The 16929-nt window shown below is 35.1% G+C and overlaps 1 protein-coding gene across 4 annotated transcripts; it reads left to right on the top strand.

The window, feature by feature from the left end:
• The first annotated feature begins 1006 nt into the window (after window positions 1–1006).
• On the top strand, window positions 1007–16533 carry LOC101203177 (phosphatidylinositol 4-kinase beta 1). Of its 4 annotated transcripts, XM_004148606.3 has the most exons (17): window positions 1007–3101; window positions 3478–3669; window positions 3766–3814; window positions 6266–6398; window positions 6552–7041; window positions 8532–8612; window positions 8695–8814; window positions 10088–10157; window positions 11176–11273; window positions 11358–11462; window positions 12484–12537; window positions 13746–13889; window positions 14031–14084; window positions 14190–14264; window positions 15377–15460; window positions 15545–15647; window positions 15749–16533. In XM_004148606.3, the coding sequence occupies exons 1-16, from the start codon at window positions 1668–1670 to the stop codon at window positions 15644–15646; spliced, it is 3285 nt and encodes a 1094-aa protein (XP_004148654.1). In that variant the 5' UTR covers window positions 1007–1667; the 3' UTR covers window position 15647; window positions 15749–16533. The 4 variants fall into 4 exon arrangements, with proteins under 4 accessions (XP_004148654.1, XP_031742647.1, XP_031742646.1 ...); XM_031886787.1 differs by having other exon boundaries at window positions 15377–15647; XM_031886788.1 differs by having other exon boundaries at window positions 1008–3101; window positions 15545–16533.
• Window positions 16534–16929: the final 396 nt, after the last annotated feature.

The following is a 16929-nucleotide window of genomic DNA, read 5'->3' as shown; positions in this document are numbered from 1 at the left end:
ATATTGGTCCTTGATATATTTAATTATTTTGTACCTAATTAAAAATCCATATATGAGAAACAAATTAAACTTTATAACTAATGAAACCTAATTTGTAAATTTGTGTCCAACACATACTTGAATTGTAAAACTGTATGTTGGAAATATTTGATCGACGATGGATGTTGATACTGAAAAAATTTAAAGATATTTTAACTTTAGGTCAAATTAAAATTTGAGAATTAGAATTTATTAGATGCTTTTCAAATATATTTGGCAGAAAATTGCCAATCCAATCACCTACTTGATACTTTTGAAAATTGCAAGCAATAAACATGTAATTTAACATTATTTGAGTGCAATACTTTTAAAAACAATATATGTTCTACATGCCACTTACCTTTCTATGAGTCGGATCTAAGACGTCGTGTTAAACTAGCTAAGATTTGTATGTTTATGTGGTATACCGCACCACCACACCTCAATTAGTCAATCCATCATACATATTTTTTTAAAAAATCGAATGCTCAAGCTTACATCTCTACATCTACTACCATTTAACCAAAAAAGAACAAATGCAACACATCAAAAAATGATCATGCAACTCCTTCATCGCTGACATGTATTGTATGCCAGTTTGAACCTTGTCAACTCTAACTCATAAGTCATAAGCCAACTAACTTGAGCTTAGTCTAAGACATATGCCATTCATTCACTGGATTGTAAATTCAAATTCTCTTACGTTTCTTGTAGACATACATATTTTTAAAAGTAATCTTTACAGCCACTAAAGTTCAAAAAGACAAATTCGTAATTTGACCTAAAATACAAGTTTTTTTGAAATTAGGAACATTTGGTATGAATTTTAATTACAAATGATGACTCACTAAAATCCAAGAAAAAAAACGCTTACCCATCTCCCCACTAAGGCTAACTTCGTGCTTCAGTAATAAAAAAGAAATAAAAAAATCGAAATTTAAAATTTAAAAATTGAAAAAAATAATAATTACTTACGTTATGTCTGTCCTTTCTCTCTCTCTCTCATTCGACCTTTCTTTCTTTCTCCAAAAACTTCGACGACCACCACCATTTTTCTTTCTTTCTTCTTCTTCTTCTTCTTATTCACCACCACCATCACCATTTCTCCACTACTACCCAACATCACCTTCATCACTTTACCCTAACCGTTTCTCAATTTCTTCAAACGAATTTCAAGATCCACACGATCAACCTCTGTTTTCTCTTCGCGCCATTTCGTCAATTTCTGTTTCCAACCAATTCGATTTCACTTCCTGCTCAAGGTGTGTGGTTTCCTATTCACGTCTTTCCCTTCCTGCTTGATTCTCCTTCTCCAACTTACTTGCATTCTTCGTTTGGCGTTTCCTTTTCATTTTCCGTTCATTTCCCCTCTCCGAGGGGAGGGGGGCCTTAAAGGAATTGTTTCGCTGTTGGTTATATTGTTTTTTTTCTTTTTTAAAAAATTGGGGTTCTGGTTGACGAATGTGATTTAGTGTGGGTGTTGGAATTTAGTGATTCTGGAGTTTGAACTCTCAGTCGCTTTTGGAATTCAGGTTGTCTCTGGAGGTTTGAGTAGGATTTGTGTGTTGTGGTGATCTGAATTTTGAGAGGATTTTGGGGTTTTTGGTTTTGTTTGAGTTGGTGTTTTGGTGTATAATGATCGAGTAAGAATGGTGAGGTTTCTGGGACTCGCTCGTGGTGACTCTTATGAGTCACCACGAGAGATCGCCTCCAGGGCCACAACGACGAGCGAGAGTGGTGAGAGTGGTTGGCTTATTCGGTTCTTTGACTCGGCTTTTTTCTGTGAGTGGATTGCTGTTAGCTATCTCTACAAGCATGAACACTCGGGGGTTCGTGATTATCTCTGTAATAGAATGTATACGCTGCCTCTATCAGGTTTGGAGAGTTACTTGTTTCAGATATGCTACATGATGGTGCATAAGCCTAGTCCGTCGTTGGATAAATTTGTAATTGATATGTGCTCGAAGTCACTTCATATAGCTATGAAGGTGCATTGGCTTTTAGCTGCTGAGCTTGATGACTCTGATGATACTGATGGGATAAGTAGGATTCAGGAGAAGTGTCAGATTGCAGCGACATTGATGGGTGAATGGCCACCTCTTGTCCGACCTCAAGGAGAATCAACGAGCCTGGGAAGCAAGAACCAGGTTTTGAATAAACTATTTTCATCAAAACAGCAGTTGTTTTCTCTTGTGTCTTCTCCACCTGACCGAAGGTCCATGTCATTCTCGCCTTCTTCAGGGAACAATTGGCATGAAGATGCTGGTCAATTGTCGCCTGATGAGAACAATATCTTTAAGAAATTTATCCCAAGCCCAAAAGTTAGAGATGCATTTCTGTTTAGGAAGTCAGTAGATAAAGATGGTGATGAAACTGAGAAGGATGGGTTCTTCAAGAGGTTCTTAAGGGACAGTAGAAATGATGATGATTCAGGTTCTAAGATTCGAGATACTCTTCTCTTCAGGAAGTCATCAGAAAAAGATGACGATGATTCTGAAAGAGAAAGTTTTTTTAAGAGGCTTCTGAGGGACAGTAGAGGAGAAGATGAGGATGTGACTTCAAGTTCAGAGGGATTTTTCAAAAGGTTATTTCGTGATAGCAAGAATGAATCTTTGGATAAAATAGCTTCCAAGCCTGGGTCCAGGGAGGATGATGAAAAGGAAGGTTTTTTTCGAAAACTTTTCAAGGATAAGTCTGAAGATAAGCGAGATGCAAATGACAGGAATGAAGATGATACAAACTCTGAAGAAAAATGTTCTAAATCCAGGGAAGATGATGAAAAGGAAGGATTTTTTCGCAAGCTTTTCAAGGACAAATTCGATGATAAAAATGATATCATTGAAAAGGTTGAAGAGGCCAATGGGAACGGGGAGGAAGAAGAACATTCAGATTTCTCATTGTTTCGCAGACTTTTTCGTGTGCATCCGGAGGAGGCAAAGAGTATGGAATTGAGTGAAAACAATAACATAGATAGCTTGCCCGAAAGTAGTCGAGGTACGGAAAATTTTTTCCGTAAGTTGTTTCGAGATCGCGAGCGTTCCATTGAAGACTCAGAGCTTTTTGGAATGAAGAAGCACAATGAGGTAACTTACTATTGGCCTCCTGATTTATTTTCCAGTAAGAAAGAGTTATGTTCATTATGTTTATGATAATAACTTTTTTAATTATGAGATATTACTTTTAAGGTGACATCACCTGGAAGTTTAAAAAAAGAAATTCTAAGTTGGCAATAATGGAGCAGGATTAGTAATTAAGGTGGAAATTAGGCTAATAGAACCAAGAGGAATTCAAAAGAAAAAAATGCTGCCATAAATTTCCTCCTCATTTCCTTTAGAGAACACTAAGGGGACAGAATTAAGCAATATGTGAACACCTAAGGTTTGGACTGCATCAGTTGCCTGATTCTATACTACAACTTTTTGACACCTTAGTCTGAACTATATGCTTATAACTTTATAGAAGCATCCGGGTTCCCCGAGGCAGCGAAATGAGAAGTCAAATGTTAAGCCTCCACTTCCAAATAGCACTGCATCTCAATTCAGAAAAGGAGCTTATCATGAGTCGTTGGACTTTGTTCACTCTTTATGTGAGACATCATATGGTTTAGTGGATGTATTTCCAATTGAAGATCGCAAAAGTGCACTTCGAGAGGTTGTTTATAATTTTTTTGCCAATTGATCTCTTATACATTTTTTTCTGAGTTCCATACTAAAATAGTTCATACATCTCTTGTCATTTTGTTTAAAGTCTCTTGCAGAGATAAATTTAAAAGTAGCTGAGGCTCAAAATAATGGAGGTATGATCTTATTTATAAGGTATCTATATGATGCTAATTTAGAAGTGTTTTTCTTTCTTAGTGCAACATGTAGCATGCAGTGCTAATATATTCAGAACTGTCTAGTAGTTTCCATAGAAAATAATACCATTCTTTTAATTCTCTATGTTCCATTTAAATTTCAAGTGTCAGTTTTCAAAAAGATTGTTTGTAAATTTTTTGGGTAAGAAATCCCCTTCGATTGAGAGGAATGAAAGAATATACAAGGGATAAAGATGCCCCTCCCAAAAAGAGATCCGTTTCTGTTTTAAAAGAAAAAGTAAAATTGAACAAAGAGTGAAAAAAGGACTCAATCCATATGAACAAGGCCAAGCTTATAATTAAGAAAGGTTCTTGTGTTTGACGCCCATAAGGAGGCACTAATTCAAGCCCCTTCCCAAACTTCCTCACTGAACCCTCAACCTCTATAAAATGATAAGGTGAGCTTCTAAAAGTTCTGATCCTCTCTAAAAAGTTTAAGATCCCTAGGAAAGTGGGGTTCTTTACTTGGCAAGTTTACATGGTCGTGCTAACATGATGAATTGGCTCAAGTGGAAGCTTCCCTCGATGTTGGTCCTTTCTATTGTATTCTTTGTCTGAAGGTGAAGGAAGACTAGGATGGTATTCTTGGCCGTTGTGAGTTTGCAAGTTTTCCCTAGGATTCTTTATACCAGATGTCTGGTAATGTGGTTTCTCATCACAAAGATGCTAGTGCTATGATCAAGGAGTTTTTTCTCAACCCACTTGTGTAGAGAAAACTCACTTTTTGTGGCTTGCAAGAGATGTGTGCTATTTTTTGGGTTTTGTGGGGCAAGCACAGTATTAGGGTGTTTAGAGGTGTGAATAGGGAGTCTAGTGAGATTTTTTCCGTTGTTCGTTTTCATGTTTCTTTTTTAGCTTCAATTTTAAAGACTTTTTGTAACTATTTTATTGGTCTTAATTTGAATAGTTGGATTCCCTTTTTTGTGGATTGTTTTTTTGTATGCCCTTTTATCCTTTCAATTTTTTCTCGATGGAAGTTGTTTTCATTTAAAAAAAATTCTAAAATTCTATTATTTATTTCATTCCAAATACCCCACCCCACAAGTTTGCAAGGAAACGAACTGCTACAAAATTTACCACAAACACCAAACAATGCAGTAACTCTAAAGGTAGGGGGCAAACTGCCAATCCCAAAACAAACTATCTAGGTCCTCCTCACACCTCTTGCAAAAAATGCACCATTGCAGGAATAAGACAAATGGAAGGTATCTTTGAATGCAATTCAAGTTGTTAACTTTTCCGGGCAACAATGGAGGGCAAAGGGAAGACAATATATGAAAGAAGGAATGAAAGTGAAACCCTAAGAAGAAGAAAAATCTTCTTGAGATCTTCAAAACTATGAATAAATTTATGTCTCTAGCTCTAGTGTGGGTACGTGGTTGTAACTTGTAAATATTTGTGTTGTGAGTTGTGATGTAATTCTTTCACTTGCTCAATGGCAAATGAGTTTGTTTTAGGTTTGTAATTGTCTATGCTCCAGTTGATCTTTTCGGTGCTGCAAGTTTGATTTGTGTTGTGATATCGACACTCTATACACCCGTCTGGAGTCAGAGAAGGGTTCTATGAAGTGGTTTAATTTATTTATTGATGACTGTTTGTGAAATATCTGGTTGAGAGAGATTGGAGAAATTTCAGAGGATCTTTGGAGGGTTGAGAGGTATTGGGAGTGGTGTTTTTCATGGTTTGCTTTAACGTCTTCCTTTTGAAGTCTAAAATAAAAAAGTCATGTGATTATCACCCCAAGGCTCGTTGAGGTCTTAATTGGTGAACAAGGAAAATAATTTTTTATACAATTTTGTAATAATAATAATTTTTTTCAACATAAGAAACGAGAGAGTAAATTGATCTAAGAGGCTCATTAGAAAAAATGGGACATGAGCTATCCCCAAAGCCACTGGATTAAGGAAACTGAAAAGTTATTTGGAATGTGCCACGGGGCTCTCTTTTGGTTTCTTCAAAGTAGAGCCTTCTATTTTCTCTCTCTCTCTCTCTCTATCTGTTTCTTTCTTTCTTTTTTTTTTTTTTTTTTGGGGGGGGGGGCTCTACAACTCTCAGCTTCATCTTTTGAAAATCAATGGTATATGATTTTGATGTTTTCTCTACTTTTCAGTAAGCAGTATAGAAGTTTGAAGCAAAAGTTTCTACAAAAAAAAAACAGCTAGGAGTTAGTCGTGTTTGGGTCTCCTTTATGCAATCTCTTAGTGTTATGAGAAAAATGTCTAGTCTCCTTGCCTTGCCTTCCTTTAATATGAATTCACATTTTCATTTGCATATTGATGGCCAATGGGTGATTTCTCAGTGTTCTAGCACATGTGCAATGCTATGATACTGCAAGAAATTTGTTCTGGTAGTTGAACATTTTGATTATTTAGATATTGTTTGTATTTTCAGGCGTTTCATTTCCTATGGGAAGGGGGATGTATCGTGTTGTCCATATTCCTGAGGACGAAGCCGTGCTTCTCAACTCTAGGGAAAAAGCACCTTACCTAATATGTGTTGAAGTACTGAAAAGTGAAGTTCCAAAGTAAGTTCCAGTAGGCATAGCTACACTGATGGCAATTACAGTTATGATTGCCAGTTAATTGAAGTCATTTTAATATTAACATTCAAAATTTTGACCACTATGTCTCTTTATCTTATTTTTGTTTTGGTTTTTACTTTTATCGAATTGTTTTAGCAACATGAAGGATCCATCCAGTGCTCAGAAGTTATCTAGAGGAGGAATTCCTTTAGCAAATGGAGATGCATTGTTACCGAAGCCACCTCCCTGGGCATATCCCTTGTGGACAACTCAGGAGGCCTACCGGAATAGTACTGATCGAATGTCCAGTTCTACTGCTCAAGCAATTGATCAGGCAATGTCACATAAGTCAGATGCAAAAGTGAAATTTGTAAGTTTGAAACTTTCTGTGGAGAAGCAACTGCAGAATGAGTCAAAGAACACTGAAATAACTGATTCAGACCCCGGTGAAATTGTATCAAGTCAACATGGTACAACAGATGTTGTTCATGGTTCAGGAGCAGCTCGAGGCAGTGACTTGGAGTGGGTGAGAGTTGTGCTCACAGCTGATCCTGGAATTAGAATGCAAGACATTGAGGTTCAGGGAGCACCACGTCGGAGGGAACACCGCCGGGTCCCAAGTACAGTAGCAATAGAAGAAGTAAAGGTGAGATTTAGCGTTTGCAAATAGCATTTATGCATGTGCATACCAATAATCATCATCATCAATATCACCAGTTGCTTACAGATTTAAAATCCCGTATGATGAGCTTCTTTAGAATTGGTTTACTTGTTTATTTTGTCATATAGTGACACTTTTTTTTAAAATTTGCTGGCACAAATTGCTTCCTGTGATGAATGTTTATGGAAATCCATATGACCTTCTAAATCCATTTCATACTACCTACTGGATATGTCTGTTTAATGTGTTATCAGTCGCATTGCCGCTATGTAGAGCTTCTGTGCATTAATATGCAAATTCACTTTGGTTCTAGATTTTTAACTATAAGCTTATCAAAGAAGATTATGGTAAAATGGTACTTAAAAGCCCAGATTTTAGATGATCAAGTACTCGTTTTGCTTGAGAAAAATACTGTCCATTCTCTTTCATCAGTTTTTTCCAGCAGCTCCAAGCTGTTTGTAGAACCTAATCCTGATTTATTGGAAGTCAGTTGCACCCAAATTCAAGCCCCAATCCGTTCTTCTAAGTCATTTTCTCATAATCCTAACTCTACTCAGTTTAAGTACTATAAGTTCCCTTTGCCTAACTCCAAGGTAAAATTTCTTAAGGGCTCTCCAAGCAAAACCCCCCTCTCAATCAATCCAACAAGAAGGGTGAGCCTTTTTTCGACTCTCCTTTCAGGCACTAGTAGTGAGGAATTGGAGCATTTGGATAGGTCAACCAAACTTGAAAGTCAGAAACGTTTGAGCCAGTAGAAATCGATCTCAATGCCTGTTTCAATGTGAGTAAGAGCCAGGAATACCAGATCATTTAAAATCAATAGTTACTGATTGTGGAATTCTAATTTGATTCTTGAGTAGTTTAATGTATTTTCCTCAATGTAAGACCAACTTCAGTCATTCTTGGATTTCCCATCATATGGGTGGCAAGTAAATTCTTCACGCCGATGCTTAATAGTGGAAGACTTCTTTGAGCTTCCTCTGGATTATGGATTAATTTTCAGTTTTGAGGCAGCCGATTGCATCTTCTTGAAAGTTTTTAGTTTAAATTTAGTTCTTTATGAGAGGATTTTTTTATGCTTTGTAATTAGATTTCTTCGGATATGGCGAAGATATGGTTTTGTTTAGCTTGATCTCTTCTATTTGGAATTTGTTTTGTAGCTTTTGTTGTAGAGGTGGACTAAATTTTCTCTTTTCTCTTGCTCTTAGTATAATACTCTTGTACTTTGAATTTAAGACTCTTTTATTAATAATAATTTAAGAGGCTTGTCTCCATTGCAAAAAAACAAAAAACAAAAACTTTAAGCTTCTGTCTACGTGAGATGCTTGTCTTGAATCATACCGATTGTACTCAAACAAAAACTAGAGGATGAAATGCTTTCTATGATTCACAGGATGACATTAGACAATTTTTCTTTGCATTATTTGTTTGTCATACCCTTAAATTGTTTTCAAGTTTGTGCTCCTTTTGTACAGGCTGCTGCAGCAAAAGGCGAGGCACCTCCTGGACTTCCTCTAAAAGGGGCTGGTCAAGATTCATCAGATGCACAGCCAAGGGTGAAGACTGAATTGATATTTATATTTTTCTATATCACATGATTTTGGAAGTTCAGAGCTTACAAATCTCTTTTTAACATAGGCAAATGGTAGCACACCCAAGGCCAGTGATGCCTTATCTGGAGAACTTTGGTCAGTTAAGAAAGAAAGGATACGTAAAGCTTCAGAATTTGGAAAGTTATCTGGTTGGGACTTGCGTTCTGTAAGTTCTATTTCAGTTTTCTCGGATCTTATTTTATTCTATGCTTCATTTCTTTCTGTCTGTATTTAAAGCACATTAGTCTTTAGTAGTACTGAAATTGATCACCGTATAGCCAGCCATGGACTTCATGGAAGCATTTCCAACATCCCAATGGAACATGATCTTGCATAGTGGTTATGCTTTATCTAGCAATGGCCAATTCATATATTTAAAGTATTTATTTGAAGCCGCTAGAGTAGCCAATATCTGTCTTTAGGAAATAATGTTATATGAGCAAGCATTGTCTCAAATCGAGACAACATTTTTTAACTTATTTTGGACTTTAGTATTTCATCTGGAAGGTAGGGCATTCAACTCAAAAACGTGCACAACCTACCACTGAAAACAAATGGAAACAATCAATTTTGAGCATTATTAGTCTCTTCTCATTTCCTTTTCAAAAAAAGAAAAGGTTATGTAGGGGTGAAAGATGCTTTAAAACTTGCATTTTGCTGCTTTGAATGTATGAACTGTCACATTTGAAACAAGGACTATCTATCCTTTTTTGTTCCCCCCTCCCTAAAAAAAGAAAAAGAGGTTAGAATCAGCGGTGTACTGTGGTACATTCTCTTAAAGTGTTACAGTAGAGCGCCAAAAACAACTTCTTTTTAATCTTAAATGGCTTTTCGAGAAGCTGGCCATTTGAGGTGAGGACTAAGATTGTAGATGTGATATACAAAGTTGAAGGCACCAGATACTGCCTTCGTGGACCCTGTATTTTATGCATCTCAGCTGAAGAAAACCTTCAGACTCCTACCACTGCTAGTTCATTTGACGTGTTCCTGCAATAATACAAGTGCTAAACCTGGAGCAAACCTTCACCTTTGCGCCAATCCAATGATCAGCAACAAAAAGTTACTTGTTCCTGCAATACTTGGGGTTTTGGTTTTTTGTATGCCTTAGAATTCTTTCATTTTTTCTCAATTAAAGTAGTTGTTTATTAAAAAGAAATCATGAGTATCAACTATTATTATTGATTTCCTTCAACTTGATGATGTATCAATATGTAACTAAGCACGGTAATCCCTTGACATCTTCTATTACTCACTAACTTTCCGGAGGTTTTGGGTCCCGTTTTGTATTCCCTTAGTTGTTCTTTCATATTGCTTAACAAAAGCTTGGTTTCTTACCAAATAATATTAATAGTAATAATAAAAAGATTTTTGTAGAGATCCAATTAGTTTATGAAATCAAAGTTTTCCGTTGTTTATTTTTTCTCTTCTTCTTTTCATAGGTCATTGTGAAGAGTGGAGATGATTGCAGACAGGAGCATCTAGCTGTGCAACTTATTTCACACTTCTATGGTATGGCCACTTTCCAGGGTTTCATGTTCAATCCTTTGGCTAAAGGCCAAGGGGACGAGGCATCCCTGGCTAAACTTCTCTATTGAAAGAAGATCAAATGCAGGGAATTGGTAGGAAAAATAGTTTAATTTAGTTACCTAGTAAGTTTTTGATAGTTCATAGTTCATTTCTTAATTGATTAGTCTTATTTTCCTTGTTTCTAAGGCTTTAAAAGGCTTTGGATGAGAAAATATTAGGAACTTTTAGGATACCAGTGAATTAGGGGGATCAAAACTTAGACCAAGAGGTTGATAATACAAGTTTATGCCAGATGAGCTATGCTCATGTTGGCTAGGATACCAATGGATTTCCATTTTTTTAAAAAATCAATATAATTTATTTTTTCCCCTCCACTTCCCATGGAACCAGTTCATCTTCCCAATTATAAAAGAAAAGTCTAGAAACAGAATGATCAGACAAAGGAGCAATCAGGAATAGAGGAAAAATGATAAAACAACAACAACAACAACAAAACCCCGAGAGACTGCTTCAATTGTTAAGAATCGAAGGATGATTACACCTTGTCCTCCCTATGAAAGGGCCTCGTTCCATATATCTTTAGACTATTTTATTCATCAATAAAATCAATCCTTATCTGAAAGAAATTTGGAAAAGGAGGATAATGTACAAAACAGTCCATAAAGGGCACCAAGAGAGAAGCATTGATATGTGGTGGTACATTCTAAACCTTCATGTCAGAACTACTAGAATTTCTCAGCTTCCCTTAAAATTGCACCGTTTCTTTTGAGGTATAAATTTGAAAAACAAGGAAGACCGCTACCTGCAGAAGAATCTAAAGTCTGAAGCCTATTACTAAAAAGGGGATTATCAAGCTCTTTCTCCATCATGGCCTTAAATTGTCTGAAAGAAGTCAAAATTAACTCCCCTCTCTTGTCTAAGCTGCATGTTAATAATGGATCATTATTGTAAATTATTTTGTTTTTGACATCTTTGTTTTCCATATTTCTTGTGATGCCAGATATATTTCAAGAAGCTGGTCTTCCTCTCTGGTTACGACCCTATGAAGTACTAGTTACTTCTTCTTACACTGCTCTTATTGAGACAATTCCAGATACGGTAATCTTATATTATTTTTTTAGTTTAATTTGACAAGGAAAATGAAAGTAAGAACTATGCAGATCACCCCTGTTTCTCTTACAGGCTTCACTTCATTCTATCAAAAGTAGATATCCTGGCATCACTAGTTTGCGTGAGTTCTTTGTTGCTAAATATGAAGAAAACTCCCCAAGTTTTAAACTTGCCCAGGTACCCTCTTTTAATTTTAATTACTTATTTATTTTATTATTGTTCTTATTTTATAATTGCAGTTTCTAGATATTATACATGTAGAATTCCCTCAAAAGCTATTTCTTTTAAACTTCTAGTTTTCCTTTTCAACTTTTGAAAATCTAAATCTCTGGGGCATATAGGGGATGGTTTTATTGAAGGTTAAAAACTGGTAAGAATTAAATTCTTCATTTCTATTCCAATATGCTAATATGATGCTTCCATCTTTTGGGTGTTGGATGATACATATGGCCGTTTTTTTCAACTGAATCAGGAGGGAGGACCTTTGAGTTGGCCTCAGATTCGAATGTTAACTTGTATAAATCTGTTGTGGTGCTGATCTGTAACTACAGGAATGAGAGAGAGATACTTCAGATGTTATCTGGTATTGATATTTGTGTTTGGACAGAAAGCCATGAAGCTCTTCTTTTGGGAATTCTGTTCTTGATGAGAATGAAATCAACATTAGATTAGATAAGGGGAAGATTGTTTTTTTTATATTGGCTCTCCCTTTTTTGCAACTAAAGTTCTCGTAAGAAGAACTTGACTTTATAGTGAAATGCTTATTATCTTTAAAAATGCTAGCCTCTTTCCAACCAAGTCCTTTCTACAAAAGAGTGATGGTCCCAAATCTGAATAACCTTGGCCTTCCGTTTGGATTGATCTCCTAACATCTAATACATAGTTCTTTTCCTTTAAACAAAAATACATATATGTGTGTTTGTAGATTTGTATAATGTATGTATGTGTGCATGCATGCATATACAATTTGCTTGAATATGAAGATGGGTGCTGTAACTTGCATTCCATTCGTCAATAGAAACTGGATTCCTATATTGTCCTCTTATTTAACAACAATAATAATCTAGTTGTAGTATTCTTGTTGTCTCTTTTCTTTTTTTTTTTTCACTAGTGAGTGCATAATCTCCCTTTGAGGTGTTTCCATTTATTTTTTCACTGCTTATGTGATTTATATTGTTTTTGTTTGAACTCTAAACAGAGAAATTTCGTGGAAAGTATGGCTGGCTATTCCCTCGTCTGCTACCTTCTGCAGGTATTATATTTTTCAAAATATTATTTTTAAAAAATAACAATAAGAATAAGAGATCAAGCTTTCATCAAGTCCTATTTTCTAAATTTACAATCTAGTATTCTGACTGGATTATTTCAACTCAGTGTTTTCGCTGAACCACTACAGACATTTGAAAATAACTAGTGGAAGGAACACTCAAATGTTGTTTGCTTTACATACAATCATTCAAATTTTTTCATTCTTAGCTTGAGGCTAGACAAGACTTCACGCTTCTATGATTTTTTATTGTTACTTATATCAAATGACAATAAATTTTGTCATTCGAAAGTGTACGATGATTAAATTATAGTGTTCAAACTATAATTGGAAAACAGTGAATAATTAGCAACATTGTAGAGCGATCTTTTCTTGAACTTTTGTTGATTTTATCTTCAGCTTCATTTGTTTAGCTATGGAAGCTCCATTCCTTTAGTTTGTTCTTACAACTAGATCATTTGCCTTTTTTTCCTAACTGATGTTGAGAATTTCATACCAGGAATTTAGATTTGTGCGTTAGGACGACTTTGCTTCCGTGATTGTCGAAATATGCAGATGCCTTTAGAATATTTATTAACAATGGCTATGCCTTTAGAATATTTATTAACAATGGCTGATGCCTTTAGAATATTTATTAACAATGGCTATGCCTTTAGAATATTTATTAACAATGGCTTATAGCACTTAGTGCATTTTATTGATAGAAGGTGCTGACGTGCTGTTGCCAATTCATCCAACTGAAGGGAGATATCATTTTAGTTCTAGAACGGAACAGCATCTCTCTCAATTAATTTTTCTTTTTGCAAAGCTTTCTTTTCAGTTTGTTTCTCCATCGGTAGATTGTTTGTTCCAAAAATCATCTGCTTCACATTTTAATTTCCATCTTAAGCCTATAAATTGATTTCTTGGTTGGACTTCTATTTCTGAAGATCTTGGTGATATTCTTCTCGTCACCCTAAAGGCACTAGCTCCTCTTCGAGCGTAGTGTTCTCTTTGATTTAGAGCTTCTACCTGGTTTCTCATTAAATTATTAAAAAGAGAGAGAAAAAAAAAATCCTTTTAGCCACTTTCACGTAGTGTTTTTATTCAAATGACATTATTTCTCACAAAAAAGAAAAACAAAATAATAATAAATTGGTTTTGTTGAGTTCTCTTATTGGTTTTTCCTACTTTATTACTTTTGTGTTTACTAGGTGAAAGATCGGCACAATGGAAATCTGCTATTGGATGAGGAGGGTCATATAATACATATTGACTTTGGCTTCATGCTCTCTAACTCACCTGGCGGGGTAAATTTTGAGAGTGCTCCTTTTAAATTAACCCGAGAGCTCCTGGAGGTATGTTCACTTTTATATGAGACATTCTTGACTGACAGCCTACGTCGTGTCTTTCCATTTTCTCTTTTTGATTATTTGCTATCCTTTGATTAGTTCATCTTTTGTTTTTTAATTGCCAAATAATTGGAACACTGATGCTAGGTCATGGATTCTGATGCTGAAGGAGTTCCAAGCGAGTTTTTTGATTATTTTAAAGTAATCATAAACCCTCCTTTTTCCTTAAGACCTTGATATTCTTCCATCTTTCTCATCATGCATAAACTGGGCTATATTTATTGTTGTTTTTGCGTTTGAAACCAGGTTTTATGCATTCAAGGATTTCTCACCTGCCGTAAACATGCAGAACGTGTTATTCTTCTCGTTGAGATGTTGCAGGTAGATTTCATTTTTAATTTTTGATTTTCACTCATTCCTAATATTGATTTCTACACTGCTCTGAAGCTCTTGATTGAATCTAAAGCCTCGGTTTTGAAAAAATGTCAAATAATAATTTCTTGTTAAATTACTGAATTGTTATATATGCTGAATCTTTCTATGTTGTGGAGGTAATCCAGAATTCTATTCTCCCTTTCCAAGAAATTGTGGTTACTTTAGACAATATTTTTCATTTTTCCTTTTTTTCCTCTTTCTGTTTCTCGATTAGTCTTTGTTGAATAACTCTTGATTAATTTTTATTTATTGTTTTTTCCTCTTTCTGATCCTTGGGTTATTTTGTTCATCGTATAACTCTATTGTACCATGAGCTTTTCTTATTTTTATCTAATAAAAGAGACTTGTTTCCCTGTCAAAAAAAAAAAAAGAAAGAAAAAAGAAAAAAACAATAGAAATGGATTTGATATAGAATTCCTTTATTTCTCATACTTTTCTTTGTAAAAAAATAAAATGAGAAACAAAAATGCATTGGATAATTATAAATTTTGTGTTCCCTTTTCTCTTGTAAGTTCTTCATTTCCAACATTAAGAAATGAGAATTGATAATCCATTGATAAGATTCTTTCTTGAAAAATCATGATTTTCTATGTAATGTACAGGACAAAAACAGAAGTTTTTTTTGTAACTATAGTTTAAGTAATCTTCATTGGTGTAATAGGAGCTTCCCTTATTGTTACTATAGTTTAAATGAGATTTTTATTTATTTATTTTTTACCATTGGATAGGAGCCCTTTTGTAATTTCACCTCATCAATGAAAAAAAAGACGCAAAAACAGAAGGAAGATACATTACTAATATTTTAGATAATTGGAATACGAACTGTAGTGTTATTCAGACAATATTTTATCTTCATATTTGCCAATCAGGTTATGGAAGCTTAGTCATTATTTTTTGGAGTTCGTCAGTATTTAGTATTATAGTTGATGCAAATCTGAAGACCATATGGTTGCATACCATTTATTTCGTTAGTAATACACATAAGTTCCTCTCGTGCTTAATGTGATATCAGAGTCAGATCCTTGTTAAATCATTTGTTTTCTCCATATTGGAATCAGGACTCTGGATTTCCCTGCTTCAAAGGTGGCCCACGAACAATTCAAAATCTTAGAAAACGATTTCACCTCAGTTTGACTGAAGAGGTTCTATTTAATTTACTTGTGCTCGCAAGTCCTACTGGATATTGCATTGATAGAATGCTAACTACAAAACTTTTTCTCACGCAGCAATGTGTGTCCTTAGTGCTGTCACTAATCAGTAGCAGCTTAGATGCGTGGCGTACCCGGCAGTACGATTATTATCAGAGAGTTTTGAATGGAATATTATGAGGTTAGATTCCCACGGTGTTTCTGGTTTCTTTGTTTTACCATTTGAGACTGCCAGCCTAGTGAACCGTTTTGATTGAGATTATATCTCTAACCAACTAGCAGTTTAAGGCTAGTTTGTTTCTGTTCGGGTGGCTTCAAAGTTTCCCTGGATGTCAAAATAGATTCTTTGCTGTTGGTGCGTAACCTGTTTTTCCTACACGAGCGGAGTGAATCAGTGATTTTATTAGCCGATGGAAAGTACTGCTGGCTGATCAACGGCCAGAACAGTATTGATTTTTCGACTTTCTCATTTGATTTAGTGCATAACATGGCTGCTTGCTGGGGAAGCAGATTCAGCTTCCCTTTCATACCGTAAAACCATACCCTGTATATAATAATTGTGGTTTTCAATGGAGAAGACAGACTTTGAACTCGCCTGTTGCTGCCCGTACCGCCTGCGCTTAACGACATTGTGATTGCTACTACACGTTGGAGTACTTTAAGGCAAAGCAACAGGCATCAGTGCTAGCACATCTTTCGCCAATGGAACGAAAATCTCTTGCTTGGATAAAAAGGTTTATTTTATCTTTGTTTTGCACTCTTGAGATGTGCTTCCCAACTCGTCTGATCCTCTCAACACTTGTTGTACCAAAGAGGTTGTGATAGAAGAAAGTTTGTTTAGTGCATCAGTGTCTGTTTCTTGTGCTATTGATTTGAAAAATTCTCTAATTTGATCAAATCATATATGACGAGTTTCAGTGGCATTGGTAACTGTTCTGTTCCTCATATGTTTATTGTGTTTTAAGTTTTAACATGAATACCTTATCATATTGAAAGGGGCAATCTCTTGTTATCAGTCTATGCAATCAGATTAGACAATAGCATAAACGTTTGGTATCTCTACTATATTATGATATTGTGATGGAAGATTTATAGTTGGATTTTGAATGTTTCACTTCAGCTTTGATCAAGAGGCAGATTATATTAATTTTTTCAGTGAGAAAGGTATTAGGCCAAATTGACAACTCTAAGATCTTCATATTGTTGAAAATATTTATAAAATATAGTAAAATTTCATAGTTTATTCATGATAGATACCCATCAAAGTTTATCAATAATAAAAGTTTTATCAAATAATAAATTTGAACTTTTATTGTATGATTTTGAATCCAGTTGTTACCTCTTTTGGTTTATTAATAATACCATTTACATGGGTGGATCTTAAAAGTGGTTGGTAGAAAATTTATATGACATGATAGTTATTTAGTTGCCAGACATTCAAATAATAAATTAATTCTATACTA

This window comes from Cucumis sativus, chromosome 6 (genome assembly GCF_000004075.3).
Source record: "Cucumis sativus cultivar 9930 chromosome 6, Cucumber_9930_V3, whole genome shotgun sequence".
Taxonomy (NCBI): Eukaryota; Viridiplantae; Streptophyta; class Magnoliopsida; order Cucurbitales; family Cucurbitaceae; genus Cucumis; species Cucumis sativus.
Note: the sequence above shows the minus strand (reverse complement) of the source record. Positions and strands in the feature narration are given on the sequence as shown.